Source organism: Brachionichthys hirsutus, chromosome 4 (assembly GCF_040956055.1).
Source record: "Brachionichthys hirsutus isolate HB-005 chromosome 4, CSIRO-AGI_Bhir_v1, whole genome shotgun sequence".
Taxonomy (NCBI): domain Eukaryota; kingdom Metazoa; phylum Chordata; class Actinopteri; order Lophiiformes; family Brachionichthyidae; genus Brachionichthys; species Brachionichthys hirsutus.
This window is the reverse complement of record NC_090900.1, coordinates 6907603-6926350: the sequence shown is the minus strand read 5'-3', so window position 1 is coordinate 6926350 and position 18748 is coordinate 6907603. Positions and strand designations below refer to the sequence as shown.

At 43.6% G+C, this 18748-nt stretch overlaps 4 protein-coding genes across 5 annotated transcripts; all 4 read left to right on the top strand.

Moving 5' to 3' along the window:
- Positions 1–569: 569 nt before the first annotated feature.
- lzts3b (leucine zipper, putative tumor suppressor family member 3b) lies at positions 570–5586 on the top strand. The gene is made up of 9 exons (XM_068760830.1): positions 570–1391; positions 2049–2148; positions 2200–2510; positions 2598–2765; positions 2925–3053; positions 3608–3799; positions 3983–4213; positions 4594–4845; positions 5134–5586. Exons 1-9 carry the CDS (start codon positions 570–572, stop codon positions 5584–5586), a joined length of 2658 nt encoding a protein of 885 aa, XP_068616931.1.
- Positions 5587–8411: 2825 nt separating this feature from the next.
- ubox5 (U-box domain containing 5) lies at positions 8412–11626 on the top strand. Of its 2 annotated transcripts, XM_068738735.1 has the most exons (6): positions 8412–8465; positions 8538–8639; positions 9070–9821; positions 9945–10561; positions 10662–10793; positions 11208–11626. In XM_068738735.1, the coding sequence occupies exons 1-6, from the start codon at positions 8412–8414 to the stop codon at positions 11426–11428; spliced, it is 1878 nt and encodes a 625-aa protein (XP_068594836.1). In that variant the 3' UTR covers positions 11429–11626. The 2 variants fall into 2 exon arrangements, 1 of the variants encoding a protein (XP_068594836.1); XR_011105441.1 differs by lacking the exons at positions 8412–8465; positions 8538–8639; positions 9070–9821; positions 11208–11626 and having other exon boundaries at positions 10451–10579; positions 10662–10792.
- A 1915-nt stretch (positions 11627–13541) lies between these two features.
- On the top strand, positions 13542–14981 carry avp (arginine vasopressin). Its single transcript, XM_068760641.1, has 3 exons — positions 13542–13661; positions 14181–14385; positions 14845–14981. Exons 1-3 carry the CDS (start codon positions 13542–13544, stop codon positions 14979–14981), a joined length of 462 nt encoding a protein of 153 aa, XP_068616742.1.
- A 2489-nt stretch (positions 14982–17470) lies between these two features.
- On the top strand, positions 17471–18398 carry ccl27a (chemokine (C-C motif) ligand 27a). The gene is made up of 3 exons (XM_068738511.1): positions 17471–17569; positions 17986–18103; positions 18258–18398. The coding sequence occupies exons 1-3, from the start codon at positions 17506–17508 to the stop codon at positions 18373–18375; spliced, it is 300 nt and encodes a 99-aa protein (XP_068594612.1). The 5' UTR covers positions 17471–17505; the 3' UTR covers positions 18376–18398.
- The last annotated feature ends 350 nt before the right edge of the window (positions 18399–18748 follow it).

Below are 18748 nucleotides of genomic sequence, written 5' to 3'. Positions count from 1 at the left end.
GGGGGGATTGAAGCAATTTAGCGGCACTACAGACAGCTGCCACGAAAATTAGCACAAGCTTCATCGAATATTTTTAACAACAGTAATCATTGATCACCCTTATGAAATTGTGATTTATCAGATTATATTTAATGTATATTGGCAACTAGGAACTTTTTTTTGCAAAGAATAACTCACTCTTATCTGTATAAATTCTCCTGGTGTATACATAATAAACAAATACCATTAACAGAAAGCGGCATCATGAACTCATCACTAAACCAAAGGAAAAGTTATATTTATACAATTAATTTATACCCTCATTCTACACATAATTGTTCATTTTTACCATGTGAGTGGAAAAGCACTCCCTAAATGTGGGTTGGAATCTATTTTGCACTATTATTACCATTATGTAAATTCCATGTTGTGTAACACCTGTTGTTTTCTGTGTGCCTCTAGTGTGTGTGTGTGTGTGTGTGCTCCCACTACCTTGCATTAGGTTGTGATGATCCACACTTCCAAATGTATCTGTGACCCTCTTCAATCTTAACTCCTAACCTCTAGTCCCTGACCTTTGACCCCCCGCTATGGGCAGTGTTGGCAGTGGGGTGGCAGGAGAGCAGGAATTTGCCATGAAGTCTGTGGGTACAAGGACCACCCTGCCCAGGGCCCCACCTCTCTCTCGACGTTGCCCTGCCGACCGCAGCTACAGTGCAGAGCGGCTGCCCCGCCCCCCCGCAACTATATCTGATGGGACGGCCTCCAGCGATGAACGAGGGAGCGTTAGTGTCGGGACTGGAACTTGCACCGGGACTGACCGGCCCACTGAAACAGCCTCATCCACTAACACTGAAAGTACCATGGCGGCCCCGGCCAACAACAACCAGTTAGAGGGTGGCAACGGAGCAAGCAGGCGGGAGAGAGAGTGGGAGAGGCAACGCGAGAGGGGAAGAGACAGGGACCGGGACCGGGACTGGGACCGAGAGAGGTTAGAGAGGGAGCGAGAGAGGGAGCGAAACCGGGAGAGGGAGCGGGAACGAGTGGAGAGGGAGAGACTGGAACGGGAGCGAGAGAGGGAGAGGGAGCGAGCCAGAGAGAGAGAACGAGAGAGAATTGAAAGGGAGAAGATCGAAAGAGAGAGGGAGCGTGAGAGGGAGAGGGAAAGGGAGAGGTTGGAGAATGAGAGAAAGGAAAGAGAGAGAGAGAGAGAAATCAAGGCTGCCGGTTTAGATGCTTGCGGGAACGTTGTGGGCCGAGCTGTAAACGAGAAGACTGGTGTTGGGATGAACCAACATCATCACAGAGAGGTGGCAGCCAACAGAGCTGAGGGCGACAACAATCCAGGCAGCCAGAACCCTCCGAACCACAACCCACCCAAGATCCTGCCGGTGTCGGGGAAGCTGGAGCAGGTACCTCAAGACTAAGTACTGGAGTTGAGGATCATCAATAGATATGCAGCCTGTGGCAAGGTTTCACAAGCAGAAAAACGTTTAGCGCCACTGAATACAGAATCTACAGACACATTGAAAGAGGTATTGTTTGCCATAACCATGCCTGCCGCCTTTCAGTGTATACTCAACATGGAACTAATACACAAAGTGAGACAAATCCAATGGGCAATTTGTCAGATCAATATTAACTTACTGAGCTGGTGGAGGGACAGTAAAACAAACACCCACTTTACTTGGCTATCTAAGATTGTCGAAACAGCCGATTACCTTTTTCTGAATTTACAAATGTATTCAATTACTGTTCCCAATCACTTACATTCTGAGTCTTGTCCCAGTGGCATTGCCTCACATGCATATGAATAATACGTCTAATAGCCAGTAATACCTCATGGACATTTAAGTATTGCATTATAAGAGACTTGAGAATAATCTAAACCCTAACCTCTAATAGATAATACATAACATTTTGGAGGCTTTATGTAATTTAGAAATAGACCAAATACCTGTACAATGTATTATTCATGCACCAAGTTTTGTTATGTTATAGTCAAACACTGCATTTCTCTCCTTTTTTCCTCATCTTTTCATCCATCCTCTCTTTCACAGGCAATGCAGAACAATTCAGGCCTTGTTCGCCCCTCTGCTTTCAAACCAGTCGTTCCCAAGAGCTTCCACTCCATGCAGAATCTGGTAGGCCAGGCAGGAGGAGCGGGGAGTGAGGGCAAGGCTGAGGCAAGAGGTGAAGGGTTCAGCGAGAGCAGAGGAGGCAGGAGAGGCAGGGATGGAGCAGGAGTAGAATCAGGAGCGGTCCCAGAAGCATTGCTCCTGGACCAGGAGAGTCCAATGAGAGCCAGCAGAAGTGAGGGAGGGGGAAATGGTAATGAAGTAGTTCAGGGAGGGATGTCTGACTCGGGGAGAAATTCCCTGACAAGCCTGCCCACTTACACAGGCTTGGGGTCTGGATGTGGCCCCCCAGCTGTCCTGGGGCCTCTCAGTGCGTCCACCAGCCACATTAACAGGTTAGGTATGGTTGGAGCAGCTGCAGGCCTCGACAAGTTGGACAAACCTGGATATCAGGTAGGGCGCTCGTCCACAGGCACATAATCGAGCACCTAATTCACTGCTGTTGTCTTTAATGTGTTGCGATGGCGTCCTCTCTTCCAGAATGGGCTCAGCGCCTCAGACAGTGGCCGCTCTTCCTCAGGAAAGAGCACCTCGTCATATCAGAGATTGAGCCACCTGAGTGATGCCCCAGCACCTCTCCGCCCCTCTCCCTCCTCTGATGACATCATCCAGGACCTCGAGGACCGCTTATGGGAGAAAGAGCAAGAGGTCAGAAATGTCTGATTTTGAGTTTATCTGTGGGGAATTGATGTAACAATGTTAGTGTTTACAAAATCGCTTTACAGCAACGAAAGCACTGATAATTTACTGTTTTCCTATTTATTTAAGGTGCAGCTTTGACAGATTATTCCTCCTCTTTTCTGCCAGGTGCAACATATGCGCAGAAACCTGGACCAAAGTGAGGCAGCAATCATCCAGGTGTTTGAAGAGAAGCAACGTGTCTGGGAGCGCCAGATGGATGAGCTGAGACAGAACTATGCATCACGCTTGCAACAGGTGACCTTACTCATAATGAATAAGTGAAACTGGAAGACGTGCAGGATGAATGAATCCGGTGCCAAAAAATATATAAAAATGGGGCAAAAAATACAAACATTTTATTTTGTCAATCCAGATGAAAGGGCCCAAATTATACAAATTACCCTTTGTCTGGTTTCCCAACAAAATGACCTGTCCTTGGTGTCTTTACAGGTGCTCTAGACATGATTTTTTTGTTTTTAAAGCATTGTCTCTTTGTCTTGCTTCGCCTATCACAAAATATTTCCTGTGAAGCACAGTTCGGATTTGAAGCCAACCATGATGTCATAGCAGGCTTTGCAGCTCCTCCAGGAAGGGGACAGTGCAGGTGCTCTGAATTTACTCACACTGGAGCAAAACTAGGCCAAAACCCGGCAACACCCCCTTCTGGAAAGAGGCGTGACTAAATTTATTGCATTCTAAGTTACACATTGGGAGTTAAAAGCATGCACTGGCAATGCATTCTGGGTGTATCCCGCCTCCCGCCATACATGTACACATATAAGCACCGTATATGTGCGTTTTCTTTGCAGGTTACCCGTCGTGCTCAGCGTTCACAGACTGCCCTGCAGGCCCAGATAAGCCGTCTGTCCCAGGACAAGAGGCGGCTTCAGGAGGAGATGGCAGCTCTCTTGGCTCAAAGAGAGGAGCTGGAGAGAAAGTGTCTGGATTATAGAAAGGAGCAGGCTGACATCTTGCCTCGTCTGGAGGAGACCAAGTGGGAGGTGAAATATGAATATGAGTTGGTGTGCTTGATTTGTTGACTAAAATATTATCAGAGCGTCACCATTTCGGACTCAGCGCTTGAGTACTGAGGCTAGGGGTGTATGTGAAACAGCCTATGTCCGGGTAGACAGTGGGATAGGTGGTATTCACCAATCCCCCCCCCGTTCATTGTTCACGTGCAGGTGTGTCAGAAGGCAGGAGAGATTTCCCTGCTAAAGCAGCAGCTGCGGGAAAGTCAGGCTGAAGTGACCCAGCGAGCTGGAGAGATGGTCGCCCTGAGAGGACAACTAAAGGAGCTCAATGTGCAGCTGAGGGACCGGGAGGAGGTCATGCTGGGCCTGAAGGACTCCTACAGCACCAAAAGTATGGAGCTGGAAAAATGTGAGGGCGATCTGAGGAGGACTCTGTCAGAGGTGGGTTTTCCACCACTCTGGACTTGGTTGAGGTTTTAAGAAGAATCTCAGCAAGAATCTGAGAGAAAACTGAATTGTGTAATACAATGACTAAGTGGATATTCCTGTAGTGGTACTACCTGAAGAACAACATCCTCTGTCCCTGCTCCTATTAGATGTGCAGTCACATGAGTGCACGCTAATACGTGCGTGCATGTTTGCAGTCATGTTTGTACAGCATGTATTCAAAGACAGCTGGGAGTGTTTGACCGTTAACTTGTCTGTTTATTTCTATGTTAACAATGTTTTAATGTTCTGTATTTCTCTATGCTGACATATCAGACAGTGACAGTAAAAATATATAATATGTTTACTGGGATACATATTTTGTGTTTTTGCAGGTGTCCATCCTTCGAGAGAAGCTGGGCGTATTTGAAGCAGAGGTGCTTAGTTTAAAGCGGGCTTTGAATGAAGCAAGCCGAGGCGCAGAAGTCGTAATTAGCCCTAACTTAGCTGCTGCAGGACTGTTGCCGCCCTGGGGAATTGTACATTGCCCACGAAATCCCTCTGAGCCTTCGACTAACTCCCTCACCCCCACGTCTGACGCCCTGCTTAGTCTTCAGAGTGATGAAGCCAAAGCCCAAAGGCAGGAAGCTCAAAGGCAAGAGAGGCAGAAACGGGAAGAAGCTCAGTGGCGCGATGCACTGCAGCGTCAGGATGCCCACATGCAGCAGGACATCCGAATGCGTCAGGATGCCCAACTCCGACCAGAGGTGCAACTTCGCCAGGAGGCTCACCACCGGCATGAAGCCCAAATGCGTCAAGAGGTTCAACTGCGCCAGGAGGCCCAGCTCTGCCATGAGGCCCAAATGCGCCAAGAGGCCCAGCTACGTCAGGAGGCCCAACAGCCACATCGAGCCCAGGAGGGTCACTGGGATGAGGCAGGAGATTTGCGCAGGCAACTGGAGCAGCTGCAGGGTGTCTTGCGCCTGGAGCGGCAGCAACGGGAACGCCAGGCCCTCAACTTTGACCAGGAGAGACACACGTGGCAGGATGAGAAAGAACGGGTTTTAAAATATCAGGCTCAGCTGCAGCTCAGCTACGTGGAGACACTGCAGAAGAACCAAGCGTTGGAAAAACGTATGAGCCAACTGGGAGCCAAACCAACCGCAGCATCCACCCCCACCACTGTTACCACTACCACCTCTCCCACGTCTTCTAATTCACCCCCTCCAGCTCTGTCTCCTCAACCCCCACCCTCGATGTCTGGTCCCATCGCTCTCACCATCTCCCCACCTTGTGAAGACCAGAAGGGTCCTCCCTCTCTCCACCAGCTGGCTCCTCCCTGGGCAGGAGCCTCACGGCTGGAGAGGATAGAATCTACTGAGATATAGAGACAGCTCCATGAACCGAGTTCAACACGTCTACAGGCGCTCACACAAATCGACTTCAGCATTCAGCTGAAAAATATTGTAGTCTTTAGTACAAAACAAATGATACTTACTTTTCAAAGCAACTACCGACACTGAACAGCAACAAAGTTCGAGTGCAAAATCTAACATTATCACTATTTTTCAACTTTCTAAGGCGCCTGTCTCTCGAGTTTCACATCACTACATCAGCAGCAGCAGCAGCAGCATTGACGAAAAGAGTGATGGCAAAAAAAAAACCAGAATGTTAAATGACAATGTTTAGATCACGGCATTAATACATGGGGCGTTTCATTCCCATGCCAGAAAAGGACTAAGACAATCAGGGATATTGTCAGAAATGATCAACAAGTATATTATGCGGTATTTATTCCTCGTAAGTCTGTGTCACTAGTAAAGTAGAATTAGTAGTCAGAGTATGTGAAGTTAATTTGCATTTTTGGCCAGATAGCGCCTTACTCCACTCTTTCCATGATGTATTAAAGAATAATTAATGCTGGGATAAGGTGGCAGAGGGAAAAAAATCAAAATGAATTCATTTAAAATGAATAGTTTTCTGCGCTTTAATTCCAATATCAGCAAAGCAGTTACGCAACATTATTATCTATTGAACTATTTCTCATGAATCCCAGCAGATACTGATATTAAAGTTCACGCAGACTGATTTTTTTAAAATTCAGTTTTCAAGTCAAATCATGCACAAGGTCCAATCATGGACAGAGATTATATTTTCTACAAATCGATCTAAAGAGATATGTTTAGCAGATAATCAACCCGGAGAGAATATGAGTTTTATGACATATGTAGGAGAACGTGGTTCACCTTCACCGCAGCTTGTGCGTGGTGGCTAAAAACGAACACTTGAGGTCAATAGAGAGCTTCGACGACTCAGATTTCTTCTCTATGAACAGCCAGACTTATGTGACAGTAAGCACACAATTTGAATTTAATTATTATGACAATTGTGTTATTCACTTCACATTCAGCGAAGGAATCAGTCAATTTCCCCAAAGTAAAATAAAAAAAAGAATGTATAATATACTAGAAAGATATACTTAATTTAGTTGTAGATTGTACAAGACTGTGTGTGAGTGGGAGAGAAAGGGAGTGTGAATTCACAAGTGTGTACATATATACATATAAATATATATGAAAAGCGTCAGTTCATGAGATTGAGGACTAGCGGCAATACAGACGGCGAAAGCATTAAGATCAACAAGTGTTGAGCGGCTTTAAGTACAGTAACTTGTACATCAATGCTTGACACGGGCGCAGTGAGACCGACACGTTAAACGGGTCAGAATATCCTGACACATCCCGACTTTTCTCTGTCTGAAATAGGACACAGAGACCAAGAGGAATATGAAAAGTCCACTTCAACAGGTGCATTCGGGGTAACTGCACTATGTCGTGTCCTACACACAAGTTCTGTTGTACAGTAGACCCAGATGTGAATATCATGGCTTTTATATGTGTTGTTTATGCCAGCAAAGATGTTGCTCTAGAATATTAACTTATCTGAGGTATTACAGTATTATCATCTTTGTTACTGTTATTATATTACGGTGAACTGAGCTCTTCTTTATGTTTTCTTAACTGTGTAGATAGCCTATAGGCCTTCCATAATGGTGCAATCATAGCAACCCTGTCCAAAAATGATGTTCTTTTGATGTAGGTGTAAATGTAGTTACAGTATTGCATTGTTTAGAGGAGAAAATAAACAGATTTTAAACATGTTTCAAATTAATTGTTTGCATTTATGTTATTGGTACTGTTCTGCCTTGATTAAACCACTCCTTTGTTCAAATTCAGCTGAGCTAATAAAAATATGACAATAACCCATCACTCGTTTGACCTGTGTTTAAGTTGTGACAATGAAAGTCCTAAGAAAATGAAAACAGGAAATATCTGCAGTCTATCAAATATTGGAATATGATTGGAAGGTATATTTTATCACACACCGACGATGTGACCTTCTATAATATCCTATCGTTCAACCACAAGGTAATATGTTCTACCATATATGTAGGATAAAAACACTGCTCTTACAAGTATTATCGACTAAACGTCTCCTGTACTGAGAAAAAAAACCTTCACACCCCCAAAACACACACACACGCACACACAAACACACACACAAACACACACACAAACACACACACGCACACACAAACACACACACACACACAGAGAAAGACAGGACAAATAATGCAACAGCCCAATGCAATATAAAAAAGTAAACAAGTTAAGTGCTTTTACATTTACATTCATTCACCAAACAATAGCTGTCTGACACAAATCACAAGACACCCAGTGGACGATCACGAAATTCTCAATTGCATTATGTGACGCGTGTCCCTCCTCGGCTACCGTACTTGTGCCGGCTGGACTGTGGATGGTGACTTATTAGCTAGTAACTTACCTTACTAGTAAATATGATATTTTAGAATCAAAACAATCAGCTTTGGGAAAGAGAAAACGAAAGTAAGCTTTTTGTGCCTTTGCTTTAGTCTGCTAGCTGTTTTGAATTTTGTGAGACACGCAAAATATCGGCATTATTAGCAACGTAGTTTTCCAGCTAGCTGAAATCAACTGTGTGTTTAAAAGCTATAGCAGCTATCCAATAAATAAACGATATAGATTAGTGTGAAGCTTTTTGATTATGTAGTGCAGCGTTTTTACAGGATACCAACTTGCCGGTGTGCCTCGAACAAATGGATCACACATATACTAACTTTTGTGAACTTAATATTAAATAATATGATGTTCTTTGTCCGCAGGTTGCGACTATGGTTGTGAATCTCTGTCTCCCACACTTCAACACCACGGTTCATTGCAACAAGGTTTGAGATATTTTATTGACCTATTGCACACCTGTATTTTGAATTCAACACATACTGTGCATTTATCCGCAGCTCTGTGCTGACGGCTATGACGTCACAAACCTTGTATCAGCTGACCCTGCTTACAGGAAGCGGGGCTTCAAGCTGGAGTACTTCCTGCGTCCGCCTGTACAGGTAAGTTCTTGCTTTCACACTCCTCTCTTATTTTAATCAATATTATTTGATAAATAATATGTTGTTGTTTTTTGTCCAACCAAATATCCACAGGCCAGAGAACCAGCGGCCACAAATCACAAAAAAAGCAAAACTTTATGTTTGCTAAGTTAGAACACACACAGAGATCAGTCATCTGACCTTAATCATGAACAAATTGTGACACACACACACACACACACCTTTAGTTCATGATTACCCAGGCAGCTACACCCATTGTGCCACCAATTACTGTAAGATTAATTATTATTTACAAGATGCACGCCAAAGGCTGGAGGACTCTTGAGTCGAACCAGAATATTTGCATTAACGCTGGCCTACTCTTTTCCCAACACTACTAATGTGTTTGTTCCTTTTCGTTAATATCCGTTATTTTTCCCCTCTCTCCCAGGTGACCTTGAAGTTCGACTTCCAGGTGGAGCTGTGCAGGGTGGACGTGGAGCTGTGGCCCTGGGGTATGGACAGAGGACAGGCTTGCAAGAGACTGGAGGTCAGCACCAGCTGTGATCGGGTACTTCCCCGTCATTTTGCTCACAGCCACAAAGTGCCTCCGCGAAGGGAGCAGCGCACGCAGCTGCAGTCGAAGCGACGGAGTGAGCAGAAGAGGGAAAAGGCAGAACATGGCAGCGAATCTAGCCAATGCGATGGCCGCCAGTGGCGTATTCGGGCCTGCCAGTGTGGTGTAAAGCCTCAAACTGAGTCTCAACAGATGGGCCATTGTCAGTCGCACACTGTCGACAGTTGTCCCGAACCGGTGTTCAGACTGGTAGGCTGTTGCAGACTTGAGGAGGAAACCCAAGTTTGTTTCACGCATTCAAATTGTAGTCCCCGGCCCCCGTTCCTCTCCCCGCCTCCACCACAGCCACCAAACTGTTGGCGGGAGGAACTGTGGAACCGGGGTCTGCTCGGCGCCGTGACGCAGCTTCGCGTGACCATGCCGTTCGGCGGTGCCGCGTCTGCTCTGGGCTTTAAGGCTTTAGTCGTGTGGGGGCGACCTGCTCGCTGCTGCACTGCAGAGGAAGTGGACAGGATTCAAAGACTCCACGAGGCCAGTAGGAAACGGCTCCCCCCCCCTCCACCTGTAGCTGTCGCCACTTCTCTCGACCAGACAAACCCGCAGCTGCAAGCAGACACGCCTCCGAGGTATGTGTCTATAGCGCAGTCTTCTTTTGATTCTCTTTACTGTCGATGGAGCCCTAACGGTACGAGATGTTGATTTGATGTCAGTTGTGTTGACTATCCGTCTGAATCTTTTTCTGGCTACAGCAATGTTTCCATCCCAGAGGAGTTCCTTGACCCAATAACTCAGGAGATAATGCTGCTGCCCATGCTGCTGCCTAGCGGCGTGTCAGTGGACAACACCACTCTGGAGGAACACCAGAAGAGAGAGGCCACTTGGGGTCGACCCCCAAACGACCCCTTCACTGGCGTGCCATTTACTTCAACATCTAATCCTCTTCCTAACCCTCCGCTGAAAGGCCGCATTGATCATTTCCTCCTGCAGAAAGGGATGACGAGGACCGACGGGGTATTGGGGAGACGAGGGGAGTCTGAGAATCCACAATCCTCCAGGCTTTTAGCCGCGAAGGCAGATGGGCAGACCCGGAACTATTTATGTCTGACTAAAAGCTCGAACGAGACTGTTATTCGGTGTAATGCTGGCGCCAGCAGCACAAATCAAACTGCACAAAGAGAAAGTTCTGCTTTGTCACAATCAGAAAGTAGGAATCGCACCTCCTACCCTCGGCATTTTGCTACAGACCTCGAATCACGTTTAAAGAGAAAAGACATTGTCGATCAAGGCGGTGAATCAACAGAAGGGTTGGCAGTTGAGAAGGAGCCAAGACTTCAAGCAAAAAGAGCGAGAAATGACGCCGTTTCCTCGGAGCATGATACTGAAGGTGCTCCCGGGCTCCCAGAATGTATCTCATTTTTCCCCTTCTGACTTGTCCCCAGTTCATTCGTTACGTTTCTTCCCCTCAGTCCCCAGCTGCAGCTCCCATGAACAACGGTTATCAGCCAGCCTGGACCGGGCCCTGTTCTCTGCCTTGCAGGGCCGACCATCCTTCACCTCAAACTTGTCCCTGAACACCTCACAGAACGGCAAGACAGCAGGTAAGATTTACTAAAGTGCCGTTTTAAATGCACTTCCTGGTATTTCTTCACTGACTTTGTGAGGAAAAAGAATGTGTGTTGAGTGGGAATAAAAAATCCCCCCCCCCCACTCTGAGACAGCGCGGCTCTACCAATGCACCCTCGTTGTGTTATTCAAGGCAGGACTGCTGTTGAAAGATAACTTTTTTTTCCTTTCTCATTCAGTGGCTAAACTTGAGAAATGGGTGAAGATCAAATTTATAAAACATACAAATAAATTCCTGAATTATTCTGAAAACCTCAAATTTATGTCGCAGTGACTGTAAAAGTATTTTTTTGTTCTTTTGGTCTCTAATGTTAAAAATGAATATTCATTCAGATTGTTAAATTACGATAATATAAAACCATTAAATGTGTGACTCATTTGTTTGCCAGGTGAGAAGAGGTGCTCGTCGTGTTTCTGTTCACTCTCCATCTACTCTAAATCTACGACGTCCATTTACCGCCTGGCCTGTGCTCATCTGCTCTGCCGTTGCTGCCTGCAGAGAGAATCTCAGCCGCTGAGCTCCGTCACGATGTCGGCGTCCAATCGCGTCTCGTGTCCCGCCTGCCAATGTGCTACGCCGCGCGGTGACATCATGCGTGTGCATCACTGAGTGACGTCGCCAGGGGCTTGATCAATGTCTTTAAATCCTGTGAACCAACGAGAACTACTCTCAAGGTGAAGATGGAAAGAAAAAGAACCCGCACAAGTGCATGAATCCCACATGGATTATATTGATTAGCCTTTTGTTTGGTTTCATGCTAACTCCATCCGCTCCTTTGATACGCAGAATTTTGCCACAGATGCACCGCACTCTGATGATTGTTGGATTAATCGTATAATAAATCCCTTCATTATTCATTCCTCATTTACATTTGTATCTTTTGTAATATTTTTGTTCTTTCTTTCTTATTTAGATAATTTACAAGTCTAGGTGGGAATATTCAATTGAATTTTCTTGAGCCTCCTGACAAAATAACATGATTGACTCCTCTGTTCTTGCTCTCATAGAAAAGGTGTGCAAAAACCTTTACTCCAAAAAAGAGTGGTTGAAAAATTGCATGCGCCCCCCCCCCCCCTCTCCGTGTGTTATCCTTTGATTGAGCTTGGTTCTGTCGACCTTGGTGCTTGTAGTACAGCCCCTGAATGCGTTGGGAATGTACAAAGGAAGGAGTCGGGTCTGGACTTGGAGCAAGAGAAGCAGAATTAAAGTGGAAATTGAGTTTGACCAAGGCTGTTCGGTCATTGTGAATAAACAGACGGACGCAAGCACAGCGTCTTCCTTCTTCACTCCATTTATAGCGTTTCTTTTTTCTTTTTTTGTAGGATAGGTTGGTTTAAGTAAGTAAATGCCGCCAAACTTATAAACTTGTTACCTTAAAGTTATTTTTGCTGTGGTGAAAAGGCAAATCTTTATCAGACTGTATTAAAAGCTGAAGCAGCGCTAGTTTCTGTTTGACCACCGTCTCCCATTCTATTCTGTATGTGGTCTTTCCTATAGCAGCGGCTGCTCCTCCAGAGTTGCGCTAAATTCTAATTAATTTTATTCAGCTCAACTCTTAATCCTAATTGCGTTTCATAATTATCATATTGTGTGCCTCGAAGGGATAAACAGACCAAAGTCGAGACAAACTGTTGAGCTTTGCAGTCACAAACTACATAATTTCTATGTTGGATTCTTGGTTTCCAGGAGAACATTAGGCTTAACCGAGGTCGTGATCCTGTATCCGCTCGGCGATACAAGATTTGAAATCGCTTGTTCTGCGTGTGGAATGGAGACATCAACATTTTTCTTTCAGACCCAAATGTGTCGATGATCACGGATTTGTCAGAGGCTTTTGTTTTGATGTAAAAACTCATTCTGATTTAGTCAGAAATGTAAAATTCACTTTCAAACTGAATTTACCTTGAAAATAATGTTTCAAGATGATTAATTATCTGGACTTTTTTTTCTGATCAGATATTTTTATTTTATATTAGTCAAGGGTACATTGATACATTTAGTCTTGCTTGACTGTTTGGATGCTAATTAAAGGACTCCTTCATTCCTCCTGCTTCTGATGTTCAGTTTTTGACATCCATCCCTGACCTGTTACGCAGCGTCAGCAGCTAATAAGGCAGATGCAACACTGAGCATGCAACGAGACACCGAATGGAGCCCGGGGTATTTATGTTTATTTGAGATGCTAATCTTGTGCTCTTTAATGGACTTTAATCACATTAGGGGGATAATTGGTGTAACCTCAAGGTTGTCATGGTGCTAGGCTTCTTCTAAGTAAGTTAAAATGTGTCCTGCAGTGATGGACAGCAATTGGCTTGACAGCTGCATTGTTCATGATCATCTCTTGTCCTCCATCAGGGCGGTTATTGCAGTAAATGTAATTAATTATGCACAAATCCCCTTAGTTGTTCACATTGTGCCACTTTTTTTTTTTTTTTTACAAATTGAATGAAGGTCAATCATGAATACAGAAAAGGACTTGCTCGCTTCCAGTGTTGTTGCTTAAATTTGTTAGATGGCACGCATCTGATTCAGAGCCACATCTGCTGCGACCCCTCAGGCAAACTGCACACCCACACAGATGGCCTTCAGGTGCGCGTGCGTGTGGAAATGAGAACGGCTACGACAGTGACGTCAGATTCAAGTGTCAATCCCTTTTGGTCGGGTTACATCTGTCTATAAGAGGAGTTGACTGGAAGACAGGCGCTCATCCACGCCAGCAGCGATGCCTCACTCCTCGGTGCTCCTGTGCGTCCTGGGACTCATCGTCCTCTCATCCGCCTGTTACATCCAGAACTGTCCCCGAGGAGGGAAACGAGCGCTGTCGGAAAGTGAGATCAGACAGGTGGGGAATTTTAACTGCTTTCTTTTTGGGAAATTTAAGTCTGCTAACATTTATCTATTTGTTTTCCCTTTGGAAGCTCTAAGCATGCTGTTAATGAATTAAGAAGTAATTGTGAAATTACAGGTATACAAACATCCAAGTATAAAATGTATGTATGGATAATGTCTGATTGAATATAGGTTCATTTAAGAATAAAGCATTGGAGACATTTACTTATAGGGTTGTTTTCTATAAACACATGTAAACATGTTACATAAACTATAAGGTACATTTTTTTATAATAAATTTTGCAACCAATTGCTGGCCAGTATTTAAGAATTTTTCTTTCAGCTCTTTTTTTTAAAAATTTTGAAATGTGAGTGAAATAATTAAAAAGAATAATTATTTATGTGGTGCATGTTAGAATGAAAACAGTGTAAAACTGGACTATGCCAAAATTAAAATCAGATTTATTTTCATAAATAATGTGATTTGTAGCAGCACCTAACTAATGCTTAAATCTCTCTCTTTCTCCTACAGTGCATGTCTTGTGGCCCCAGAAATAAGGGCCGCTGCTTTGGCCCCAGCATCTGCTGTGGGGAAGGGATTGGCTGCCTTATGGGATCCCCAGAAGCAGCTCACTGCATGGGGGAGAACCATTTGCTCACCCCTTGCCAAGCAGGAGGAAAACCCTGTGGAACAGAGGGAGGACACTGTGCTGCTACAGGAATCTGCTGTGACTCAGGTACGATATGCTTAGAACGCCGACACTTAGAAAACGAACACAGTAAAACATCACTTTGACCATGAGCCTTTGCGCTCCGACCTAAGAACTGTCACCAGTGAGTGCTGCCTTACAAGATGAGACATTTAATACTCACCTGTGGTTACAGGACAGGCATAAAGCACTATTTCGGATTGCTTTTCTTCTCTTTTCTGAGTGTGGGTGAGTTTTATTTAGTCTGCCAGGGTGGTGTGACGTATTTTTAACTCTCCCGATATAGAGGATAGCTCTGATTCTGTTTGGAGTAGAAACACATTTCATTTCATGTCATTTGGGGGGCCTACTAAATTTGGGGGGGGGGGGGTTGCCCCCCAAAAAAGCAGCTAAAACTGACTATGTTTTGATTATTTTTCATGTTGGTCATTGTTCTATAGTAATAGTGTGAATAAGATTGGTCTCCTTTCCCTATCTCTTCAACAGAGAGCTGTGCAGCCGACTCTGACTGCCTGGGGGAGACGGAGGCCTCAGAACCACCTGACAGCTCGGCAAGGCGCTCACCTGCGGAGATGCTGCTGCGCCTGCTGCATGTGGCCACCAGGGGGCAGACAGAGTACTGACACCATTACCTTCGGAGGAGACGCAGAACGAAGAGCCTCCATGATCCACTATGAACCTGGAGATTTGAACCCTGAACCAATAAAATTCCAAGTCAAATGATATTCTGTCTAAACCTCCAATTGTGTTTGCATCAAGGACAGAATGGTACATTTTTCATCTTTAGTCATATTTAAGTGATTTAATTCTAAGAGGTCTCAAGATAATGGGAGTTTTAACAATAGATTTCATGTTAATTATTGTGCATACTGTGGACAAAATGTTATTCTATTTGTGGGGCTATAACATGCCTCAGAGTTTAAAAATAAAATAAAACACAAGAGTTACAACAGAAACCGTGTAAATAAAAGCACTGACTGATAATTGGAGAGCAAATAGTTATTATGTGGTAAAAGGTTTATTATATATTGAAAAGAGGAGGAAAAATACAGAATCGTCTGCTGTCCCTGCGACCCGGATCTGGATAAGCGGTTGAGAAAGAGAGAAATAGAGAATCCATTATTGCCAAAATAAAAAAATCTCAGTCAATTGTCATTAAAGACTGAACGTGATGACAGTATACCATAACAAATAATTCACTGATAAATCTTGTGAGTCAAGGTTCCACATGTTGTTGCCAGAGGTGCAGCTTTGAACAGAATGTGTTTTATTTTATCTGCTTGTAAGCAGGTTTTCATTTCGGCCATGCATTCTTGTGTTCAGTTTATTCAAATGATTTAAAAGAAATACCTGCCAGGTATGACAGACAGAAAGACAGACAAGCAAAAAATGAACCTTAAGTAGTACTTTTAGTACTCTTAGCAGTTGTAATGTGTCGACATCGTAACAGTGGAGTGAGCTGATGGGCGGTGTATCAGCCAATCAACAGCTTTTCCACGGCGTTACCTCACCTACAGCCTGCAGGATCAACTCCAGCCCCGCCCACTCTCATCCCGACAAAGCAGTCACCAAAAATGAATGAATAAATGTGTTGACTGAGGGAGATTAGAAATCTGGAAAGTACCGCTTGATCAAGATCACCTGGTTTAAAATCCCAAACCGTATTGTGGAAATGACGACACTCTCAGTGTCTAAAGACGATACTCAACGTGTGTGTAGTTTGTATCAGTAAACGCAGTAGAACCCAAACCTCCATCAGGCAGCTCAGGTTCCTCAGCATGGTTTTTTAGTACAATGGCCAAAGTTGATGTAGCTTGAAGAAGAATTAGAGGAGGAGGAGTAAAGAGAGAAAACGTTGAATAAAGTAGAAAATGTTCTTGTTTTCAAGATGTGATGATTTCGTCCAACTGATTACTTTAAATCTTTTAAGTTCACAACCTCAAATAATGTAAACATTTAAAAACAGATTTATTTTGGGAACTAACTCAAAATATTGCCATGGTAATATCATTTTGAATTGCCCCTCGCTGCGCTGGCGACACGTCCGGGGTGCACGCGGACTCTCGCCTGTAGTCAGCTGGGATAGGCTTCAGCAACTCAAGGCGGATAAATAGAACTTCATTTACTTGTTTGTCTGGAATTGCCCATGTTTTGAAAATACTCTGTTCATCAATTCTGTCTTTCTTTCTTTTATTGCCTACTCAAAAATGTGAACCAAGCCAAATGCTGATTGTTACAATTTGACTGTTGTAACTGTTGCGACATCACCAACTTTCCCATGAGTAAAATGCATCCAGGAAGTCAATCTGTTATTTGTGTTATCCGATAAATTACCCTGAGTGACAGATCAATGTTTTTTTTTTAGTTTCTCAGCTCGATTGCACAAGAAGAGAAGTAAATGAAAGCTGCACCTGAGCACACACTGACTGTTTAGTGTTGTCGTTCCTGGTGAACAGCAGGCGCTGCAGTATAACGTCTTATTGCATTGTTAACATGGATTTATTTACCATATATCCATTAAGCCCTTATCTACACCTGCCATCTTTTAATATGGTCTTTCATAAACTCAGATCCTCTGGTTGAAGAATTCTATGATTGTTACTGAATTGTAATGGATTATTTTTCATCAAGAAATCATTATTACGCAGGGATGTGCTGCTCACATACTATATACAAATATATTCATGTCAAGACTATAAATGAAAATGTGCTTTGTCTTGTTTTTTCTTTCTTTTTACGGAGGTTCTTGACCCGCCTGTTCACTCAATCTGACATTTGACCTTGATTATGTTTACATATGACCTTGGTTTTGCAGACTGCTTTTGATGATATAGTTTTTGTTAAACAATAACCCTTATGTATACTGTTTCATGCCTCTGGGTGTTTTGTTCTGTGCCCATCAATCAAATGGCATTCCGTGAAAAGGTTATGAAACCCGTTGAGGCCTGCCCCTGACAGCATGTCAACCTCGTTCTACAGACACAGCATTTTGAGAAGAAGAAAAAAACGAGATCAATATGAAACTAACTTGTTTTTTTAACTTTTATGTGAATGTGTGGGTGCACGTGTGTGTGTGTGTGTGCGCGCGCACCCTCAATAGCAGTATTAAACAAGCAGGGGCACGGTTCCTCCCGTCATTCTGCCATCATGGATCTTAAAGTTGCCATCGTGGTTGTCTGCCTTTGTGCGCTCACCATCACACCAACAGAAGGTAACGATCATGATGCATTTTTACATTTAGATATTTGATGAGAGGTGTGGGCTGCTGAGAACCGCTTTGTCTGGATGGTGCAAATGGAAGTGATAGTATATATTTATGTTCACAATCTAACTTGGAAAGTTCATGTCACCCTGGAGTCGTAATGCTGCACGTCAAAACCTGTTCTGTTTGGTATTAAACTTTGATGTTCAACTTCAGAATCTCATGGCATTTGATCATCAAAAAATCCAAACCCAGAAATCAAGTGATATACAATAAAATGTTGAACGATCTATACGGCAATGATGGGAACATTTCCCAATCTGCAAAAACGTCTCTTCTTAATCTGTAGATTAATTTTTTCACATTTTATTCATTTTATTGATATTAACATAATTATTTTCATTGATATTCATCCAACTTTACAGCTGGAATCCCAAAATGTTGCATCACAACAAAAAGGTACATCCCACCTCAAGTATTGTTTAAGGTTCGAAGATTCGATGTACAGCAGATCACAGGAGCCTGTGACATCCCTGCACTGATGTGAGTAATAAAGGTCGACAGTGAATTGAATGATGGGTAATTTTGTAGTCCTCAAATGCTGCATTTTTCTTAGTGTCTACATATTGTATAAAATCAAGGATAAGCATGAGTGCAGTACATAAAGAATATATTTATGCTTCCCTTGTGGTTCCAGACTGCATATCAAGGACAAGAAAAAGCCAATGTGTGCTCATCCCAAGGTGAAGAGAATGCTGACGAAGATTTTGGGCAAGCGCAAAATCAGGATTTCAACTTTGGGTGTGCCAAAGTAACTTTGGGCGATCCTTTTAACGAATACATTTGTACGGTTTGTCATCTTGTGCCGGGGGAGGCAAATCAGAACAAAATAAAGTGAACTTACTAAACCCTGGAATTTAAACATCTCTCAAACCGTATGTGTGTTTCCTGTATTCTTGAGCCATATCGATTCTCACGTCATGGTTGTTTTTATTCAACATGAAAATATTACCAACATGTTAACTTGTGAAAAGTTCTTCACTCTGCAGTATTTTAGTATTTCCAGTTCCATGTAACTTCACCCTTAAACATTTCAGAGGGACTATTCTGGAGCCTGAACTCAACAATATTATTATTTCTTACCTCTTGTGCAGCCAGAGTGCTGACAACTTAATATAATGCAATGAC